Here is a 21,878-nt window from a genome sequence, read left to right as displayed (position 1 = left end):
CGTTAGGGCATGCACTAATCATTTTGGGGTATTTTTAGGAAGTGTAAATAATAGCAGAGGCATACTTTAAATTTTCCTTTTAGCAGCAGCATAAAGGACAGCAGTTCACATCAAGTGGCTGCCACTCCAACAAGTATACATCTATTCTAGTAACATTTTCCCACCCAAACATAGCATCCCGGCTCTCAGTGGAGACCATGTGCTTTTTGGAGTCTGGGTCACGGTGAGGTCAATGCACTGGAAACTTAACCACTTGGCCTCTGCCCTATGCTTAATTCTTGTGCTGCTAGTCCTCGGTCACAAAGTGACAACAGAGAAATTTAAGCAACCTTAACTTTACGGGGGAAACAGCTGACATGGCACATCTGAGTTGTACATCTGTGGAAATCGTGGAAAGGAAAACAGGAAAAAAGAAAAGTAGGAAAAGGTCTTGTTTTCTGAAGTGATTGTTACATTGCAACACTGGCGTGCCGGTGGTTGACGCAGTTTGCCCACCTGTGTTTTGCGCGGGCTCTGATGGTTTTTATGAACAAACCCGCCGACGATGGAGTGGAGGTACCAGTGGAAGCTACAGGAGTGGGGGCCGCTCCCTCCCGTGGGACAGCGCCCGTCCTGGCTGTGCCCGGCAGCCGCGGGGCGGCTGGACAGCTCTCCAGGGTGCCGGACGGAGGCGGCGGCCGCGGGGAGACCGGCGGCGCTCGCCCCTCGGGCCCCCCTCAGTCGGCGGCCCCGCCTCGTGCGCACCGACGTCAGCGCGCGTCAGGGCCGAGCCCCTCGCCCTCCCTCCGCCGCGGGTTCCGCTGTCCCGCCGCTCCTGCTCCCCGCGTTCCGCCTTGGGCTTCCGCAGCTGCTGCCCCAGCCCGGCCCGGCCCCCGAACCCTCTCCGCTCCCCGACGGCGGCGCAGCGCGAAGATGGCGGCGTTCAAATTCCTCCAGCCGTCCCTCGGCCGCCGCATCCTCCTCCCCGCCGCGCGCAGGGCTGAGGTAAGGGCGGGGGGCGGCGGGAAGGCGGGTCCCAGCCCCTCCGCCTCGCCCTGCCCGCCGGGCGACCTTGATGGGGACCCCGATCGCAGCCACCCGCGCTGGGATGGGCGTGTGTGGCGGGGGGTAGCCGAGCCCCGGGGTGGCCGGCCGCCCTGCGGCCCCGGAGGAGGCTCTTCCCGCCCCGCGGGCAGACGATGGCTTTGTTGCGGAGGGGTCTGTCCCGCGGCGGGCCAGGGGGCGGCGGGGAGGAGGAGAGAGGGCACAGCGCGGCCCCGCCGCAGGCCTGGGCCCGGCGGCGGATGGGGATGCGGTGACCTTGAGAGGCTGACACGAAGGGTTGGCTTTGAGGTTTTTTGGTCTTGTTTTTATATTGAATTTAATTTTTTACTATTATTTATTTAGATCCCCATCATTTCAAAAGGCAGCACAGTTGCCGTGTGTTACTGTGTATTCCCACGTTGCTCTCACCGCCTCCTGTCCCGGAGGTGGGCAGCAGGTGTGCACAGCTCGCTGGCAGGCCCGCCATCTACTGCTATCCATAAACGTGTGCTGTGCAGCCATGCAGCCCGTTTCCTATGGGAAGCTTCTGCCGAACCTCACAGATTAAATGGTTTCCAGCCCACACGTAACCATAGCAAAGTTACTATTTTTTGTCTCTTCAGCCAGAAGTGTCTCTGTGGCTTTTCTTAATTTATTTTAGTTGAAAAAGCTCACCTTCTCTTGCCTGTGTTTATTACTCCTGATATCCTTATGGACGAATCTTAGCGCTTTCAGGTTTTGTTTTACTAAGTCATAATTTTGCTTCTCCAGATACTTAAATTCTGTTAATTATTCTAGGAAGGAGCTCATCTGTCCCCATGCTGTTTTCTTAAACCTGCCAGAATTGCTGCCAGTTCCTGAGGTCTTAGCTTGCTACCACAGTGTGCAGAGAAGCATAGGTGATACCTGGTGCCTCAGGTCCCTGAAAGCCCATTGCTCTCAAACAATGGGGTGAGTAGGAAAAGGACTAGGAGAGGAACATATTTAGGAGAGTAGAGGAGAAGAGAAGATACACTTATTGGAGACATCCAACCTGCAAATGCACACTTGTGTAACACATGCTTCTCTGTTCACTGCTGTTGCACACAGTCAGGAAGATTAAAGAAAAGGTATCACGTGGCCTCTGAAATACTTTCCTATGCATGGATACGAGTACACAGCAGAGGCTTGGCCTCCCTCCAGCCCTGACCCTCAAGCCTTCTTGCAGCCCTGTTGTGCTGTGATTCCTAAGGCTGCCAGCACTTAATACTTCTCTGGACCTGCTCCAAGAGGTCCCTGTCCTTCCTGTGCTGGGACTCCAGAGCTGGATGCAGAGCTGCAGGTGGGTCTCACCAGAGCAGAGCAGAGGGGCAGAATCCCCTCCCTCCCCTGCTGCCCACAGGGCTCTGGATGCAGCCCAGGACACGTTTGGCGCTCTGGGCTGTGAGTGCCATGGCTGGGGCATGTCCAGCCTCTCCCCCACCAGCAGCACCAGTTAGTCCATGAGTTCCTCTCCCAGTTGGTACTCAGGCCTGGGATTTCCCGGATGCATGTGAAGCACCAGCATTTGGCCTTATCAAAGGAACTTTATCAGATTCCTGTGGGGCAACTTCTTGGTGTCACTTACAAACTGGATGAGCGTGTAGTTGATCTCTCTTTGTCATTGATGCAGATATTAAACATTTAAACATTAAACATTAAACAATCCCAGTACCAACCCCTGAGAAACACGATGCATCATCAATATCCATCAGGACCCTGAGCCATTGGCCACTTCTCTCTGGATGTGGCCATCCAGCCAATTCCTCATGCACCAAACCCATGCAATCAAATCCATCTCTCTCCAAATTAGAGACAAAGATGTTGTGGGGGACTGTGCCAGGGGCTTTACAGAAGTGTAGATGAATCCGTAGCCCTTCCCTTATCCACTGATGTGGTCACTCCATTACAGAAGGTCATTAGTATGATCAGGTAGGGCTTGATTGATGATCAGGCAGCCTTGGTGAAGTTGTGCTGACTGTCCTGAATCATCTCATTGTCCTCCATGTGCCTTAGCACAGCTTCCAGGAGGAGCTGTGCCATGCCATGACACAGAGGTGAGGTTGACAGGTCAGTAGTTCCCGGGGTCCTCCTTTTTTACCCTTTTTAAAGATGGGCACAGTGTTTTCCTCAGGGAAGTTTCAAGGGACTGCCCCTGACTCCATGACTTTTCAAGTACCATGGATCAATGGAGAAACATTCATGGTATTATTTGGCATGCAGAAGGCTGTTGCGGTTTTTCTCACATGACATTGTTTCTTATGACCCACATACTGATTTTTTACTGAGCCCATCAAAGCAGAGAAACATCAGTGTCTCCACTGGGAAGGAGGTAAGCTTCCATTCAGAAAGGTTTTCTTAATATTCAGTATAAATTCTTGCAGTTTTAATTATAGAAAGAGAACAGCTTGTGGAATATTGAAACTGAACCAAAATTTGTTGTCCTGGTTGTAACTGTTACTCTTGAGGTAACTCTTCAGGGAAGTACTGGACTATTGTCTTCAAAATGTGTATTGTTTATTTATTAATTTTTCTCCTTCTTTCACAATAAAAAAAAAATTCATTCCTGCTATCGAACTAGAACTTGAAACACTAGTAAGTAGTACTTTAGCTTCCAGATTTTCTGAATTCAGCATAGTGACTTAGGTGTCAATTTTTCTTCTGGTGCCTGAACAAATACTTGAGTAGTATTAATGCATGATATTAGTGGTAAATACTTAAAGAGAAAAAATGTAACTGTGATCTAAGTACATTACAGTACATACATAACTTAGGATGACTACTGTGTAAAGGCTTTACACTGAGGTCCAGGTTTGGGGTAGGATTTGTATTGATTTCCCTCTTGCCCTCCATATTTCATGCATTTCTTGGAGTCTCCTTTTTTTTCTGGGCTGTTCTTCAACAACATGAGGATCTCTAAGGCTGTTAGAAAGCTCTAAGACTGCCTGAGGAAACTGGGGGAGGGTTTGCTCTGTGGAATGGTGTCCCTGCTTACCATACTGCCATTACAATGCTGTCCTTCCTATTGTTCTGTGGCTTCCACTCAAATTTTGTGGTGGTGTTGTCTTTCTTTAAGCAGTTGCTGTTTCTGTTTAATGTTTGGATGTCTTTGAAGCTCATATAGCAATACATAGGTTTAAGAAGTCTGTGGATGGCTCCAACTTGTGCTGACGAATTACATTTGTAAATCTGTTCTCAGAAAGGCACAATTTGTCAGTAATTCAGGATGGAATTCTCTTGTTTTGGAGACCTGCACTGTTTTTCCCTCCCTCCTCCCCCCTGCTCTCCCTTCCCCCCTAGTATTTACAATGGCAATATATTTTTATATCTATTTTCCCCCCTATCTAGCCAGAGGCATAGTCCTCATTACAAAGCTACTGTATAATGCCTTTTATTCATTCACTTGTTTCTTTTATTGTTGTTGCAGGTTTGTGGATGCTATTTTTCTACCAGCTGTCATCGCAACACCAAATTTTACACTGATCCTGTTGAAGCTGTAAAAGATATACCCAATGGGGCAACCATACTTGTTGGTGGTAAATATTTAAATTCTTTATGGATGCAATCGTGTTATGTTAACAAGATACTTTTTACTCATTTACCTAGTTTCTTTTACTATTAACTAATTTGAGAATCCATGGAATTGCATGAATTTAAACAACTCATGAGAGGCATACTCTTTCAGTGAGAAAATCCAGATTGTGTCATGGGGAAGCTCAAAAAACCTCAGAAAAATAGTTTTTTTTTCCCCACTAGCAAAAATTTGACTCTATTTGTTTGAATCCAGAAAATGAACTTGGAAATTTTCGAGATGGCATTGTTATTTCACCAGGTGAATAAATGCAGTTTGGTTTGATTATTTTATGTTGGCATTCTCAATATCCTTTGTCTGCTTTGTGTCTGGGTCTCTGTGACCTTGAACAAATTGCCTAACCTGTTTCTGTGTTAGGAAGTGAAGATAATACTTATCTATGTTACACCTAATGCTTATGTGTGGCGTTTCCAGAAAAGTCAAGAAGTTGCATCATACTAACTTTCACTGTGAGATGAGCTTTTGGATATTGTAGATGCTTTCCACAGTTTCTTGCTGTTTATTCTGCATTTTTTTAAAAAAGTGATTTATCTGTTGCTTAGGTTGTTTTAATATTCCAGAAGTAACGAATGTAACATTGTGAAACGCTTCTGTGGAGATATGTAATGAGGCAAAATTCCTTCTGCAGGAATTTTGTTTGTTTGTTTTTGTTGTTGCTAATGTTTTGTGAAGAAAAGAATATTTGAGCCTACGGTAGCATGGCCTTGATGATCTATGGGGTCTTTTAGAACCTAATTCTGTGGTTCTATGAAAAGGTAGTGCTTGTAGTGTAACATGATATTTTATTTTAGGTGCACTGGGATCTTGCATAATAGGTGGGAGTGTGAGGCTCTTGTGCCTTGGTGGAGATCTAGATTACTGTGATTCCAGGCAGATATCCTCCCAAGGGTGTTCAGACTCCCTGAGTTTTATCACCTAATTACAGGCTAAGCTATGAGATGTGCAGCAAAGATAGGAAGGTTAAGTGGGTAGAAAGAGAAGGAGGAATAATGAGTACAGGGTTGAGGACGCACATGATGAGAGCCATGGCCCTGGAACGCTTCCCTAAAGGCCCACTCTGATGAGTAAAGAGCTTTCATCCAGACTGGGAAGTCTGGTGAGGGGGAGATTCTAGTACTAGGGGGCAACTCTTTCCAGAAACTTTGATTTATTTAGTTGACTAAGGAGCTTGTTCTACTCAGAAAAGATTTTTAATTCCCATACTTCTGAACATTTAATGTTCTTTCAAACACTTGTTACATGATCAGTTTTCTTTTATTTTGTGTAGGTTTTGGATTGTGTGGAATTCCTGAAAACCTCATTGGGGGTTTACTGAAGACTGGAGTAAAGGGAATAACAGCAGTCAGTAACAATGCAGGGTAGGTATTCATATGTCTGTGGTATAATAAGTACAGACTAAAGATTCCAATTATGTGAAAACGCTGATATATATGAAAAAAACCTTTATTTTCACCAAATATATAATATTTTCATATTAACCAGACAGCTTGGTTTGAAAGTGTTATTTTTGGAAGGACTCCAGGAAGTTCAGTACTATATATATACTCGACTTTGTCAGGGTCCAGTTGTCGTGCTGTAGAGAGTTGCAATTATATTACTATAAATGTTTATATTTAAATTGCTGTATATTTAACTGGTAGACTGTAACTGGAAAGTCTAACTTAGAGGCTTTAAATGTAGTATCAGTGATTTTGTGTGTATGTGTGTGTTTTTGTGAAGTTCCAAATAGGGATATATTTTTTAAACTCAGTTTGGTGCTTTCTGACCCTCTTACTGTATTTCTGTTACTTTTAAAAAACCTCCAAGCAACACAAAAACAGTGGAGAGTATCTAAGATTAGAGAATGGAGAGTCTTTTTAATGGATCTTCAGATTTTTGTTTTATTTTTTAAAATTTTTGCCCCTTAAGAAATTCATGTGATGTTGAAATTGAGGATACTTCTTTCATGTATAATTTCCCATCTTCTCATTCAAACTAATTTTTACACAAGCTTTTTATTGTAGCAAACTCTGCAATACCTAATTATCTCCACATACAGTAATAACTGCAACCACTTCTGTTGAAGTGCATTGATAAAAATATAAATGAAATTAAATAAAAATATTAATGTGCAAAATATTATTTGCGCATTCATTGGATTAGATGATTTGTATTGGTATTTGGTACATACACAATCAAACTTAAGCTCCTTAGGTTTTTGTAGGAAATCTTGTAGGAAAGAATTTCTGCTGGATGATAAAAAGGAGAAAGAAAGAAATAATCTTGAGTGGAAAGATCATGCAATAGAGTAGAGATCATGAACTTTCCTCATAATACTATTTTTGAATGACACACATATATTTGCAGATAGATTGTACAGATGTTCCTGAAGGGCAGGTGAAAGTCTGAATATGAGAAAAAGTGAAAAGAGGAGCACTGTGGAATAGGATGAAAAAGAAGACATTTTGTATTGTATTCTGAATAGAGTTGCTGATATTATAGGTTAGAATTAATTTTTGTTGAAATAATGCTAACTTTCCTGCAAGTTCTTTGGATTTTGAGGCAGAAGTGATTTCTATAAAACTCTTGGCTGCTGGCAGGAAAGCAAAATTTAATTCCTGTTTTCTTGAAACTAGTTTTGTATGAACATTCATGAAAGCCTCGAGAGTTCCTCTCAGAGCTGTGTAACAAATTGAAGATGCTCAAGGGCATCTAGAGTTTTTTCTAAAAGTCTCATTTGTAAAAATACAAATTTTACTCTCCTGTTGAACAGTGTAATTTATTTTGAAATTTAATTAATAGTAAAGTAACTGTTTCATCTATCTTTTTTATTTACTGTATTACAACTGTGTGGAACTTAGCCTGCTACAGTTTAGTAGTGTTTGGGAACCAGGTTAAAACACATCTATCATCAGAAATAAAGTCAGAATTCTCATCACAGCAATTGATACCGTTTCTTATCTTCTAATCAGCCTGTCAAAAAGCATGCTCTTATAATACCATGCATCTTCTTAGCATTTTCTAATACCATATCCAAAAGTACAGTGGTATTATCAAATATTGCAACACTAATGAATGCCTTTACAACTGAAGTAGCACAGCAATCATTCACCCTACAGCAGTTGTACTCAAAGGGTGAATTGTTCCTGTAATGTTGAGGTGTCAGGCACTTTGTGAGATGAGTAATTTGCCACTTCAAATTGCCATAAGGTTTAGTGTACTTTTCTGTGGTGACTTTGTGCAGCAGTTGATACCTGGATGCGTTTCAGTTTCTTGACTGCAGCTGCTTTCTTTTCTCCAGCTTTTCCAGAAAATCGGAGGTAATTGGTTGTGGTCAGATTTTCTCGTCCTGTGGGGGTTAGTAGCAGCTTTTAATTGGAGCAGGGAAGGAGCCAAGTGCACAGACAGACAGCCTATTCTGGAGAGCAGTGCAGCTACATGGATTAAGTCACATGCCTTTCAATATATGAGAACCACTGAATGTTACAGAGCTGTCTGTTTATAACAAAAATAGCAGCAATGGAGACAGCAATTCGCTTATATCTAAGGGAAGGCAGTAATTAGAAAGTCGTAAAGCGTTCTTGCCAACTTTTCATAGCTGGAAACAAGCTTCAGCAGAGCCTAGAAATGCTTGGCAGTTTCTGGAAACAACTTTAAAGGAGTAGGATGTTCACAAGTTCACATCCTACTTACTGCTTAGTGCTGCAGTGTAATTGGCAGGAGATTCCTACTGCAAAAACTTGTTCAAATCCTGTAATTGCTGGCAGGTGAAATCCTGTTTTTGGCCTGTTTAGGCTTTTCAATGACAGGTCGTACAGTTGTGCATGGGGTGCTCTTTGTCACACTGCTCACCTTACTGTCTGCTGCTGGACATTATGCTTGTGCTTTTGCCGTGTGCTAGCCAGTGAAACAGCACCTTTAAGAGCAGTTACTCTTTTGCCAAGCCAAACAAGGCAAAGTGTTTGAAAGTGAAGCAGTTCAAATATCCAGTACCTCTGGTATTTACACAACTTGCTGCAGAGGAAGCTGAAGCTTGTGAGCCAGGGCAATAGTGCAAGATAACTGCGATAGATAGGTATGCTTCTAAAATACAATCTTTCACACCTTTTCTTATAATTTATTTTGCTTATACTGTTTATACTGTAAATACTTAATTTACACTGTTTTTGTAAGCTCTTTAAATTGAGAGTATTCTGTCTCAGTAGGTTACCAACATCCATTTTCATGCAGATTTTCTTTATTCTTGTTTTAATTTGGTTTGTTCCACATTTGCCAGTATTAAAATTAATAAAAGTATATAAAAATAATAAATGAAAATGAATGAATCAATCAATAAATTTTTAAAATCTTGTTTTAAACATAGATTCAGTAAATTCCCAACAAAGCTATGATTAGTATACCATACCTTTTTGGCTGTTTACTCATCCCCATGTAACTTCATGGTATCCTGTTGCATACTAATTTCAACTTGGGACTTGGATGCTTTGGCTCAGCCTGTGTCAAGACTTTCCTAATGCTGGCTACCTGTTGTTTCAGGATCTGTGTTGCAGCAAAAACTATCAACATAGCCAAATACTTAAAATGAAAGTTTAAAAAATGTGCATGAAATTATTGTTTTTAATTATTTATGCTTAATAAAATGGATAAATAGTTTTGTCTATAGTCACATACTGAAATAAACATTTTCATTGTATCTATCACCTGAATAGGCTGAATTTTGCAGAGTGAAAATGAAGCCCATTATTTGTGTGTGATCTGATTGTTTTATTGAATTTGGGGGTTGTCTACTTTTGAGATTTAAAAATGCATCCATTTTGAATGCAGTAGTGTTCAACAAAAGGTTTTCACTTGCACTAAAAATAGAGAAGTCACAGTTAAGATCTTAATTGCTCATCACCTTGGTGATCATCTGAAAGGAGATTGACAGCCTCTGTCAGATTACCACTGGTTCAGACTGTGTTCTTATAAGGCATTACCAGCTTCTTGAACCTTTGGTCTCTGTTCTTTTAATGTTACAATGTTATACATTAGGAAGGAAAGATTACTTTGAGGGAAGCATTTGGACTTTTGAGCATAATGCCTGAGTGCCATTGCTTAGCTCTGCTAAGCGTAATACTCTTGTTTTCCTGATGCGTTGGGCTATTTGTAGTTCCTAAGCCCCCAAAAGGCAGTACTCTATGGGATCAGATGCAGTGGTAAATTTACTGCACCCCATATTCTAAAGCACAGAATATATCTTTATATTCTTAGCAATAAAGTAATTTGGATTTAAGACAGGTTCAAGAAATGTTCTGTAAGTTAAAGTTTATCTAATTTTTCAGTCATTTCTTTCAATGGTATGTTTCTGTTAAAACCAGGATTTGTCTGCCACCTTTGCCATGCATTCCCTGAGTTTTTTTGTGTGCAACTCACATGCTTAATTCCACTGTTATTGTTATTAAAATATCTATCTATCTGTCTGTCTTTATATTACTTACACTTATCAAAAACATATTCAAATGTAAATGTGTATATAAAAAAACCCATCTTATGGAAATTACATTTTAAATTCACAGAAGGTTGTGAAGTTTTTCCATATAGTATTAGGTATTAGGTGATTTTAGTGGAACAAATTTGATAATGTTTTGATTCACAAAGTTAAAATGTAACTGAAAATGTCTGAGGAACTGGCATGGAGGCTTGTATGTACATAGAGGTGGGATCAAGGTGACTCTCAGAGTGTCTTACAACATGTGTGTCATTTTTGTATATTGAAAAGAAATTCTTCAAATATCCCAAATTAAATATACTTTCAGAAATGAAAAACAAGGTCACCAGTGACTCTTAGCTCTCTTGGTAGAGAGAGAAGAGTGGAGTTATGTAAAATCCTGCACATAACAAGTTGCCAAAATCAGGAGACTATATATTTTCATAGAATTTCATTATTTGAATTTGATTTTTTTAAATTTGTCTGCATTCTTTATAAAGAATCTAATCAGATGCTTTATTACAGCTGTTAAATTGATGACACTGTGAATTGCAAATCCCTGAAAATCTGCCTAGGTCATCTAGCTAATTTTAGCATGGAGGTTATTTAGGATTTTGGAAGGGCAAATTGTACTAACTTTGTACTACATGGAACTATTGAGAAATCAGCTGTGGAGATAACTTTATGGTTGTGATGACAAAGGAGAAAAAAATAGGTGCAGAACTCAGTATGGTTGAGGAATTTGTTATAGAAAAGCGGCAATGAAAGTTAAACCTACCTTTTGGCTGGGTGACTTTTGAAGTGTGATGCATTCGTGATGAAATTAACATATTTATCAGATTACTTCTATACCATATAACTTCTCTGTGAAGGAAAAACATGGTACATTTTAAAAGTTCTGAACGGAGATGTTTTACTTGTTATCATAAAAACACGCTGCGCCGTTCCATACCAGAAAGGAACATGGAGAGAGGAGACTTTGCTGCAGATGTAACCATGCAATGTACAGTATTTCTTATCTTCAGAAACTGCAGCCATCATTGTGACATGCATGCACCGATCATTGTGACTAGAGAAGTGCATCATTTTTGGAGGAGGATGGTGGAGGAACTATACTGCCATTTTGCTGTGAGACTGGTGATGAACTTATGAGAACAGAGAGGACAGAGTTCCCGTGAGAATACTTCAGTAGCAGAAGGACAAGTGCAGACACTGCGGAGAAGGAGTAGAGGGAGAGTAGGGCTCATGTACGCCAGTTTGCACACAGTGCTTTGTGATTTTGCGCAACCTTGGGCCTCCTCCCTTCCTCCCTTCCTCCCTTCCTCCCTTCCTCCCTTCCTCCCTTCCTCCCTTCCTCCCTTCCTCCCTTCCTCCCTCCCTCCCTGCCTTCCTGCCTTCCTGCCTTCCTGCCTTCCTGCCTTCCTGCCTCCCTGCCTCCCTGCCTCCCTGCCTCCCTGCCTCCCTGCCATTGTCTTCCGAACAGGACTGCCATAGCATGTGGCAGCACCCAAACTTCTCCTACTCCTCTTTTTTCAGTCTTCAGAGAGCTTCTTTTCTCTTTCTTCAGAGACCTTCATCCTCTCTCTTTTGTTTCCATTAAGCAATTTGCAATCAGACATATGGGAAAATGTTGTAGGAAAAGAAGGCACCTGAAGACAGTGTCAAGACATTTGGCTAAAGACAAGAAACAAAAGGCAAATAAGCATTATACGTATGAATACTTAACCTTTCTGTGTGCTCAATCTGTTTTTCTCTCTGTTAGTTAACACCTATTCCTTATTTTGTTCTCACATTCTTGGTACTCTTCTGGAAGTGAGAGACAGAGAAGGAGAATCACAATATCATCTGAGCTGGCTCTTTAGTAACCTTACAGTGTAACACATGGGGAAATTCTTGTAGGACATAGACTTATTATGAGCCAGCTGTAAGACTGGGGAATATGAGTTATAAAGAACTGTTATATGACTGATGGTCTACATTGATTTTGCCCTGGGTGTGCCTGCACTTTTGTTCAGTGTCTTCCAGCAAATATGATCTAGTTGGCATTTATTAATTTTCTGCACAAAGGCTGTTAAGGGTCTGTCTGGTGCTACCAGGATTATACTTTTTTTTTGTGGACCTAAGAATGTGCGTCCCTGAGAATTCGGGCAGTACCTCTATCCATGTAACTTTCATGTTGGTAAAGTTTCATGTTACAGTCAGGCACCCCTTTAAGCCTGAAAGCTTAAATCTCTGCTACTGAGAAATGCCACACAGGTAGTGTTGATGTATTCCTTTTAGTTGGGAAGCATATCTGGTCTTCCTTGGGAATTGTGGATCTATCAGAAGGCATAATTGCATGTAACTGGGAGCAAATAATTTTGAAGACTGGAAAGCTGATGTTGCAAATAAAATCAGCCTCTATCTACATGGAGAGCATAGAGGAATTCAGAGGAAATAGTTTCCTTTCCCCACTCCTAGCCTATTGCCAAGAAAATTTCTAGCTCTGGAACAGGTCCATCTGTTACCAAGTTTCATGCTTTGTTATGTAGCACTTGGAGCTGATGAATGCCTAAAAAGACTGCTTGTCTATCTCCAGAAGCTGACTGGTGTCTTTACATGAAATGTTTTCCAGGAGTAGAACCAACCATTTATGTGCATTTTTTTTGCAGCAACGGCTAGTTGAAGAAATTTTAGTTTCTGCCAGGATTCTTATTGATTGCTTTTCCTTCTCAATCTGTAGTCTTCAGAGGTGATGTAGTTTTACCCTCCTATCTTTCCAGTCCCCAGATTATGAGAGGAGAAAGATCAGGTGGTGTATTATGTTAGCTCCTTGGCCAACATGTTTTAATTCTCCAAAACTCAAGATATTCATGTTAATATTTCATAACTAATGATTTCTGGTCATGTGTAATCTCCCAGGAATATCAGTTTGTGGAGAATCTTCAAACAATTAGTAGAGGAAGCGATTGCTATCCCTTTAAGAAATCTGGAAGGAGACCCTCATTCTAATTGATGCTGCTTTCCATCCAGTAAGGGTCAGTCTGTTCTGACCACACCCACATTTTTTTGAAACATATCTTTACAAAGGCAGAGAGAGAGGACAATTGTAATTGTCTCGTGATGTCCCCTTTTACTCAAACCCTGCCCCTCCCCAACAATAAGGCATTGTATGTTTTGTGTCAGAGTGTGTGACATTCCAAGTAGCCTTTTTTTTCTACATAAGAATGCAAATTTCTATTTTCTGTTTCATCAGGCTGTGTAGAGCAGTGTGTGAGGCTTTTATCAGTTTGGAAACTTAGGTAATCTCTTCTTCCCTATGATGCTGTAGAATGTGCCACCAAAGAAGAAGGGCTGAGACCAGCAGATTATTGTTTATCTGCAGTGAAATGCTGACATGTTGCCTTTGACTACTTCCAGTGTACTGGTGATGTGTGGGCTAGATCTGTCTGGGAGTCATATTTGACAAATTTTTTAAATTAGAAAAGGCAGACATAACTTTTGGCTAAGTTTGTGAAGGTCTGAGAGAGGCAAAACAAGAGGAATGAATGTGTTGCTAGACAATCAGAGGTCCTTAATTTTTCTTATCTGCATCAATGGCTTGGGGAACTTGGGTCCAATGTCCTTGATGAATGCCTAGTTAGATCTCTTTTCCTATATGTATTTCATGTATTCTGTTGTTTAACTTTTCATCTTAATACAGAATGAGGAAACTTCTAGAAATCCAAACATTTCTGAGGGTAAAAGAATGCATTCACTGTCTAGCACTAATGGGTACTTTTCCTTTTCTGACTGCACACATAAAAAATATGTCAACTTCTGCCACGCCTTCTTCCTTCCTATCCAGGGCAACACATTCTTATTGCATTTACCTTTGTTTTAATTTTTAAAGGACTGAGTCTAGCTTTTGAAAAAGGTGTGTGGGATGTGTTCTCATGCACTCAGTAAAGGTTCTTTTTGATAGGTGTTGTTTGATAGGTGGAGTGTTGCCTGCAAGGCAGATATTTTATGGGTAACGTTTTGAGGGTAAACAAATAAAGCTGAAAAGTTCAAAAAGCTCTTGTGCTTAAAACAACACAATCAAGAAAGCAAAAATAATTACAGAAGGGGAGAACTAATAACTTAAAATTGCCATAGAACTGTTACATTGAAAGAAATCTCCATAAACCAGAGGGATTTTGAAATTTGTAATCGGGGATAGGGATGTCACATGAAAATAAAAGGGTAGAGAAAATAGGAGTGAGCAGAGTTTTCTGTGTGAAATGCATGTTTCTTGGGACACTGACATGTAAGAGAAAAACATAGAAAACATAAAATAGGCTGAAATTATAAGAATGGGTTTTTGGAGGGAGATGAAAACTGATGCATGTGAAAGTAGAAGGGTTATTTTAGCTGGAAACCTGAATACAGATTGCATCCTCAAAGGAGATGGATGGCAGTGTACTTTGTTTAAGGAAATGTACATCTGAAAAAACTGTATATCAGAAATGGCAACAGGATTTTATGATGCTACTCTGAAGATTAAATGCATGTGGGAGTCGAAGTAACTTTGTGTTTCCAGGCAGGTTGAGCCTCCTGGTGCGTGACTTTAGAAAGGCGAAATTCCTGTTCTCATTGTGCTGGGGAAATAATGTATATGACCTGTGTGCTCAGTAACAGATGCTCACAGCAATTTTATTTTTGAACAAATGGGCCACATTTGAGGAGAAGAGAAAGAAAGAGTGACTTAAGAAGTGAGGAACAACCTGGCATGAGTGTGACAGAATAACCTTTGTGCAAATTTCTTCTTAATTTCTTCATAACTACTAAGTTTCATTTGATAGAAGATACCTCACAGTAGTAGATCAGGAAATCAAGTGTATCCACATGGAATCCTGCAGGATAGTATGCAAAATCCTGTTAAGGACAATATGCTTCAGTAGCTGCTTCTGAGAATGTAGGAGGAAGGATTATTGATCTTAGTGAAATGAAGGAGAAATTTCTTTAACCATTACAAATCTGCTCCTGACTCTGTGTTGCCATCCTTTCTTACATCAACGCACCCCTTATTTAGTTACCTTCATGCAGAAATGTTCTTTTCTATCTGCTAACTTCCAAGTTTTGTAATGATAAGAACAGTGTTAACCGCCTGAATGGTACATAGAAATTGCAAATTCTGGCTTGCATACAGGTCAGAAAGCTTCCTGTTGTTCTTGCACTAGAAGCGCTGCATAGTGCCATAGTTAGACCAATCTGTTTAATTGCCATCAGATGTTGGCTGGTCTTTTACATTCGTTTACTACCTTTTATAATGAGAGGTCAGGGTTTGATGATTTTCATGGGAGAGGAATTGCCCTTCTTTGAATTAATCTATACAGGAAATTCTGTTTTTTTGGTTTTTTTTTTTTATTCCTTTTGTAAACTCTTTTGCCCACAAGACTCCTCTCTATTCTCAGCTTTTTTAGTTTCAAACTGGAGGGGTTTTTTTTCTTGTGGGGAGTTAGAAAGACGGGTTGTTTCCAGGCAACACACGTTAGTCCCAAGACTTTGGCACCAGAACACTTTGGAAGTTGCATCACTGTTAGTTTAACTTTTTTTTAATTGGTCAGAGTTGGAGAGTGGAGCAAGCTTTTATAATAAATCACATTCTTTTGTATCTAGAGAACATAGAATAAATTGAGAGAACCAGATCAGAGAAGCCTGTTTCACTTCCTCTTCCCCAGTTTCCAAAATGCTTGCATATGCACTGAAGTGGGCCATCTCCTTAAAATAGTCCTGACCTTAAAATAGTGCTCATGATGCATGCAGTTGCGAAGGCATTGGGACTGCATGTCTGTCCATGCTGCTCTCAGAGTATTGTGGTTGGAGATGAAGAGCTGATGCTGGTCCTGCTCACTCAGCCCTCTCCCTTCCCCTGCATCACTGCAGCCTGTGCTATGGCTGGCAAGCATTACCACTTTTATATTTGAAAATTAATGCTGCATAATAGTGAAACTTTTTAATCTGGTCTTTTTTTGGAGCTTTTCTTCAGGAAGGGTGTTTTCAACAGGATTCATATATTGTAGGCGTGTGTACGTTAATTACAAAGTACTGAATAATTGATACCTTAAAGGATTATTTTAACATTTTTTTATATTTCTTATCCTGAAATGTCAAGCCATTGCGTGGATAATTAAGTCATATTGAATTGAGCCAACTCATGGCAGATACACATAATTTTTTGTGAAGTAATTCTGGATCATGGCATCTTTTGTGCAGAGGGACTGGAAGGTCTGACTTCTCTGCTTATACAATGCAGAGATCAACATAAATGTGGAGGAGCTTCACACACATATACCAGTCTGCTGACATCTTGCATAATGGGCTGTAAAAGTGAAAGAAACATGTCTTTATAATATTGTCTATGTTTATTTCCATATTTCTATATTAACCTCATATTTCCTTGAAGTAGCGTTTTTTACAGAGCAACCTTGGTTGCAGAAACTCCTGAAAACTGTTCCTAATCCAGTAGTACACAATATAGCATGACAAATATCATGAAGAATATTAGAATTCTAGAAGCACTGGGACAAGAAAAAGATTGTATAACATCTCTGGCATTTGGTTTCAGCTCAAATAGACAAGAAAATCTTGTTTGTAGTCCTAAAATCCTTTGTTGTAGTAGGCATTTATTTAGTGAGAGATTAAATTATTTACGACAATAAGAAAATTTAAATACATTCTCTTACTGCATATAGAAACTAGTATTATAAATATCAGTGTACCTTTCTCCTTGGGCTGCTAAGCTATCACTTGTCTTTTTCCCAGTGAGCAGGAGTGTGAACCAAAATATGACTTTATTCATATAGCCATGCCTGACTTTTTATTAATTTAGTAAGGCTTTTTGAAGGAGCAGATATGTAAAATAAAACAACTTGTCAAACTGATATTTTTAACTGTTAACATGTGAAATGACTTTAAATGGAAGTTTTGGATGTATTTTGTGCCTTGGAAGAGATGAGATCTGAACACTGAAATCTTAAATTTTAATTGTAGCTGTGATGCTTTACCCTGTAACAGCTGAAATTTGATTTTTGTCTTTAAATCCCTATGTGTAGGGGAGATAACTTTATTTCTTCTTATTAAGTCATTACAGCTTATCAAGTGCTTTATTTACAACAAAACTGTACTGTCTGGCATTTTCTACACAGTGTTGACAATTTTGGACTTGGTCTTCTGCTTCAGACAAAGCAGATAAAACGCATGGTGTCATCGTATGTTGGAGAGAACGCTGAATTTGAACGCCAGTATTTATCTGGTGAGCTTGAAGTTGAACTTACACCACAGGTAAGGAGTGTCTCTAAGATGCTTAGGTGCTCTTATAAAATTGTTTTGCAATCCAAAGGTTTTGCTTGTGTGCAAAAGGCACTTGCCATCTGTGGTGGGCTGACCCTGACTGGACTCCAGGTGCCCACCAAAGCCTCACTCTCAACTCCCCTCAGCTGGACAGGGGAGAGAAAATACAACAAAAGACTCATGGGTTGAGATAAGTAAAGGGAGAGATCACTCACCAGTTATGATCATGGGCACCATAGACTCAGCTTGGGGAACTTAATTTAGTTCATACCAATCAAATCAGAGTAGGCTAAGAGAAATAAAACCAAATTTTAACACCCCCTTCCCTCATACACACTTTACCCCAACCCTCCATTCTTCCTGGCTGTAACTTTATTCACAGTTTACCTCCTCCCTCCTAGTGGCACATGGGGGAGGAGGGAATAGGGGGTTGTGGACAGTTCATCATATGTTGTGTAGCTCCCTTCTGCTCAGGAGGACCCTTTGTACTCTTCTGCTGTCCAGTGTGGGGTCCTTACACAGGGTCAGTCCATGAGGAGCAGACTGCTTCAGCACAGGTCCCTTCCACAAGGTGCAGTCCTTCAGGAGCAGGCTGCTCCAACATGGATCCCTTGTGGGGTCATAAGTCCTGCCAGCAAACCTGCTCCAGTGTGGGCTCCTCTTTCCATGGGGCCGTAGATCCTGCCAGGAGCCTGCTCCAGCACAGGCTTCCCATGGGGTCACAGCCTTCTTTTACCTGCTTGGGCTTGGGGTCCTCCAGGGGCTTCAGATGCATTTGTGCTCCCACGTGGCCCACCATGGTTTGCAAGGATACATCTGCCTCACCGTGTTCATGCCACAGTCTGCAGGGGAATCTTGGCTCTGGCACCTGGAGCATCTTCTCCCCCTCCTCCTTCACTGAGCTTGGTGTCTGCAGAGCTGTTCCTCTCACATGTTCTCACTCCTCTCTGCTCTGGATGCACTTACATCTGTGCAGGAGGTTGTCCTTCTTCATTACACTGTCCCAGAGGCACTACCACTGTTGCTGATGTGCTCAGCCTTGGAACCAGCTGGCACTGGTTCTGTGGACACTGAGGAGCTTCTGGCATATTCTTACAGACATCACCCCTCTAGCTACCAAAACCTTGCAAAGCCAATACAACATCTTAGGGTCATGCATCTGTTAAGAATTGACTGTTATTTGTGTGAATTCCTTTAATGGAATTAATTAATAATAGATTGTATTAATCGGAAGATCTTTTTTTTTTAAGATTGTAGAAAAAGGTTTAAACTATGCTCAGTGGCATAAAGCAGAAAAGTAGTAGTTAAAGTATACTGTGGCCCGATATAAAGAGAAGGAAGTCAAGGAGCGGCTCCATTCCCATCTTGGTGGTGGGTTTTGGGGACGTTGCATGTGCAATGCCTGCCATCTAGTGGGCAGGAATCAAATTCGGAGATTTCGTTCATTGTGAGACAAAACCTTTTTGGGCTTGTTCATTAACTTAACGAAATTACTCTGTGCATACTGTTATGAGCAAATTTAAAACTTGACTTTCTGTCACTGTATTTTTAATTATTTTAGCACTGCCAAGCTACCCAAATAGCATGAATGTAATGGGATCCTAAAATCATCCATATCAGTTATGTTTTATTGAGATCAACTTCTCTGAAGTTGGTGCTCTAACTTTAAAGCCTACAGCATGTTAGTGTGTGGCATTTTCAGAAGTGACATATAAAATTTGAGCATTAAACAGATATTTATAGAAGTTTCTGGGGAAAAAAAAAAACTGTGTTAAGTTTTTATTAAGAATAGTATCTTGAGTTCCCTCTCTTGTGAGTCACAGAATCACAGTATAGGTTAGGTTGGAAAGACCCACAGTGGGTCATCTGGTCCAACCTCTTTGCTCAAGGAGGGTCATCCCAGAGCACATGGCACAGGATTGTGTCCAGATGGTGCTTGATTGTCTTCAGTGGGGGAGACTCCACGACCTCTCTGGGCAACCAGTTCCAGTGTGTGGTCAATGTCACAGTAACGGAGTTCTTTGTTACATTCAGGTGAAACTTCTGTGCATCAGTTTCTGCCCATTGCCTGTTGTCCTGTTGCTCAGGACCCCTGGACAGAGCCTGGCTGCCTTGTCTTGGCACGCCTTCTTCAGATACTTACAGGCATTGATAAGGTCTCCTCTCAGTCACTGCTGCTCAAGGCTGAACAGGTCCACTCCCTCAGCCTTTCCTCATAAGAGAGATGCTCCAGTCCCTTAAGCATCTTTGTTACCCTTCACTCCAGGATACACTTCAGGAGTTCCATGCCTTTCTTGTCCTGAGGAGCCCAGAACTGGACATAACAGTCCAGACTTGGCCTCACCAGGGCTCAGTAGAGGGGCAGGGTCAGCTCCCATGACCTGTTGAAGATGCTCTTCCTGATGCTCTCCAGGCTACCGGTGGCCTTGGCCTCAATGACACTGTGCTGGTTCATGGTCAGCTTGTTGCCTGCTAGGACTCCCAGGTCCTTCCCCACAAATCTGCTTCCCAGCAGGTCAGTCCCTGGCCTGTACAGATGCCAGGGATTATTCCTCCTCAGCTGCAGGACCCTGGATTTTACCTTGATGAATTTCAGATTGTTCTTCTCTGCCCACCTCTCTAGCCTGTCAAGGTTTCTGAAGGGCTGCACAGTTCTCTGGGTATCAGCCACTCCTCCCAGCTTTGTGTCATCAGTGAATGTGCTGAGGAGGCATCTGCCCTTCCTCCAAGCCATTGATGAATACGTTAAACAATACTGGGCCCAGTATTGACTCCTGGGGGGCACCACTGGTGACAGGCCTCCAACTAGATCCTGTGCCACTGATTACAACCCTCTGAGATCTGCCATGCAGCCAGTTCTCAATCCATCTCACTACTCTCTCATACAGTCCACTTTTCCTGAGCTTGCCTATGAGGATGCTGTGAGTAAATGTTTCTTAGAATTACAGACATGAGTGGAAAAGTTCCTTTTATAGCCAGTCAGCAGACCTGAAAATAGCCAGACACTTGTCGTGTCTGATGTTTCAAATGTCACAAATCTCACAATGCATTTTTTCCTTCCTAGCTAATGTTCAGTCCTTTCACTTAGAGAACCATGAACTCCTTAGACATGTAATTGGCTCTGTGGACTACAGAAAAGCTATGTAGATCCAGCATGGAAATAATGGGTTTACAGTATATAACAGGGAACAGTAAGGTGAATTAATTACTTACTAGGAGATGTGGGGATTTGAAATATTTGTGTCAAGAAAAATAGTCTTTCCTAAAATAGTTTGGTATAACCTTAGGCAAAATGGGAGATTTTGTATTATTTTTGCACAGTAAGGAAGAGGTTACAGTGAGATCTTGAAATGCTAAGGCTTCTTAGAACACAGGATTCTGTATTGTTGAATGGTTTGCATCTGCTTCTTGCTACCATTTTGAAAACCAGAAGCCATTGTGCTTCTTGCAGGATAACTGGGGAAAATCAAATATGTGTTCTAGAAGCTGTTAAACTGGATGATTGACCATGATGTTCTTGTCTTGCTTTGAATCCAGGAGAACATTAAAAAAAACAATCCAGGAAGTGACAAAATGAAAAGCAAACACATATCTTTGTCCGTAAGTCTATAATTAAGGCAAATGAGGAATTTTTTCTTTTAGTATCCTGCACTATAGCTGGACATAGAGAGGAGTGCAGACAGGGTGGTCAAAGACAGTATAAAACCTGCTCTGTTAGCTTTTTGGTATTCTTGGCACAGGCAACCCAGATCACTGGACTCCCTCTTCCTTTCTCCATCTGCCATCCTTGGCTGTTTGAACTAGGAGTGGGTTCTGAAGTTTTTCTTAGAATGTTGAAGAATGAATATCAATGCTTAGGACTGTTAGAGAAGAAAAAACCTTCTAGGATATGTAGCCAGGTGGGAAATAAAAAAAGAACTCTGTGTTATTCTCAAGAATAATGAGTTGGGAAACTGAAGGAAAGGAGAAGTAGCCAAGTGCTGGGCCCTGGTATTCGGCAGGTAGTTATATGACAGTCTCATCTTGAGCAGTTAATCACTGTGTGTCAAGCATTTCTTGCCATATCCAGTAGTAGTCCCACACAGGAAAGCTAAAATATGAGGAAGAAATAGATGATCACATCTGTCTGCTGTGTACAGAAGGAAAAGCTACAAATGACAGAATGTTAAAAAAAGTTAATGCAAGCCATTCATCAAAGTTGGATTTGTTGCTCCCAAGTGATGATTTCTTAAATGTGTTTTCCCATAGGGTACTCTTGCTGAACGTATTAGAGCAGGAGGAGCAGGAATCCCAGCATTTTACACCAGTACTGGCTATGGGACACTGGTGCAGGAAGGGGGTGCACCCATCAAGTACAACACAGATGGCACCATTGCCATTGCCAGCCAGCCAAGAGAGGTAAGAGGTCTGATTGCCATTAGGAAGCCTTCAGTATTGAAAAATGAATTTCTAACATATTTACAAGTTAAACAGGAGTTTAAGAAAAAGTTTAACCTTACTGTATTC

General features: G+C 41.2%; 1 protein-coding gene across 3 annotated transcripts in view; it reads left to right on the top strand.

Moving 5' to 3' along the window:
• The first annotated feature begins 779 nt into the window (after nucleotides 1-779).
• Nucleotides 780-21,878, top strand: part of OXCT1 (3-oxoacid CoA-transferase 1) — an 84,042-nt gene continuing 62,943 nt past the window's right edge. For 2 of the 3 annotated variants that reach the window (XM_066181094.1, XM_066181096.1), the window contains exons 1-5: nucleotides 780-984; nucleotides 4,469-4,577; nucleotides 5,901-5,991; nucleotides 17,228-17,363; nucleotides 21,621-21,770. In XM_066181094.1, coding sequence (XP_066037191.1) covers nucleotides 913-984; nucleotides 4,469-4,577; nucleotides 5,901-5,991; nucleotides 17,228-17,363; nucleotides 21,621-21,770 — 558 coding nt within the window. In that variant the 5' untranslated portion in view covers nucleotides 780-912. The remainder of the gene's footprint in view (nucleotides 985-4,468; nucleotides 4,578-5,900; nucleotides 5,992-17,227; nucleotides 17,364-21,620; nucleotides 21,771-21,878) is intronic. The other variant, XM_066181095.1, reaches the window with a different exon arrangement.

This window comes from Chamaea fasciata, unplaced genomic scaffold, assembly GCF_029207755.1.
Source record: "Chamaea fasciata isolate MVZ Bird 193981 ecotype frontalis unplaced genomic scaffold, bChaFas1.0.hap1 SCAF_4, whole genome shotgun sequence".
Taxonomy (NCBI): domain Eukaryota; kingdom Metazoa; phylum Chordata; class Aves; order Passeriformes; family Sylviidae; genus Chamaea; species Chamaea fasciata.
This window is presented reverse-complemented; position numbering and strand designations above follow the sequence as displayed.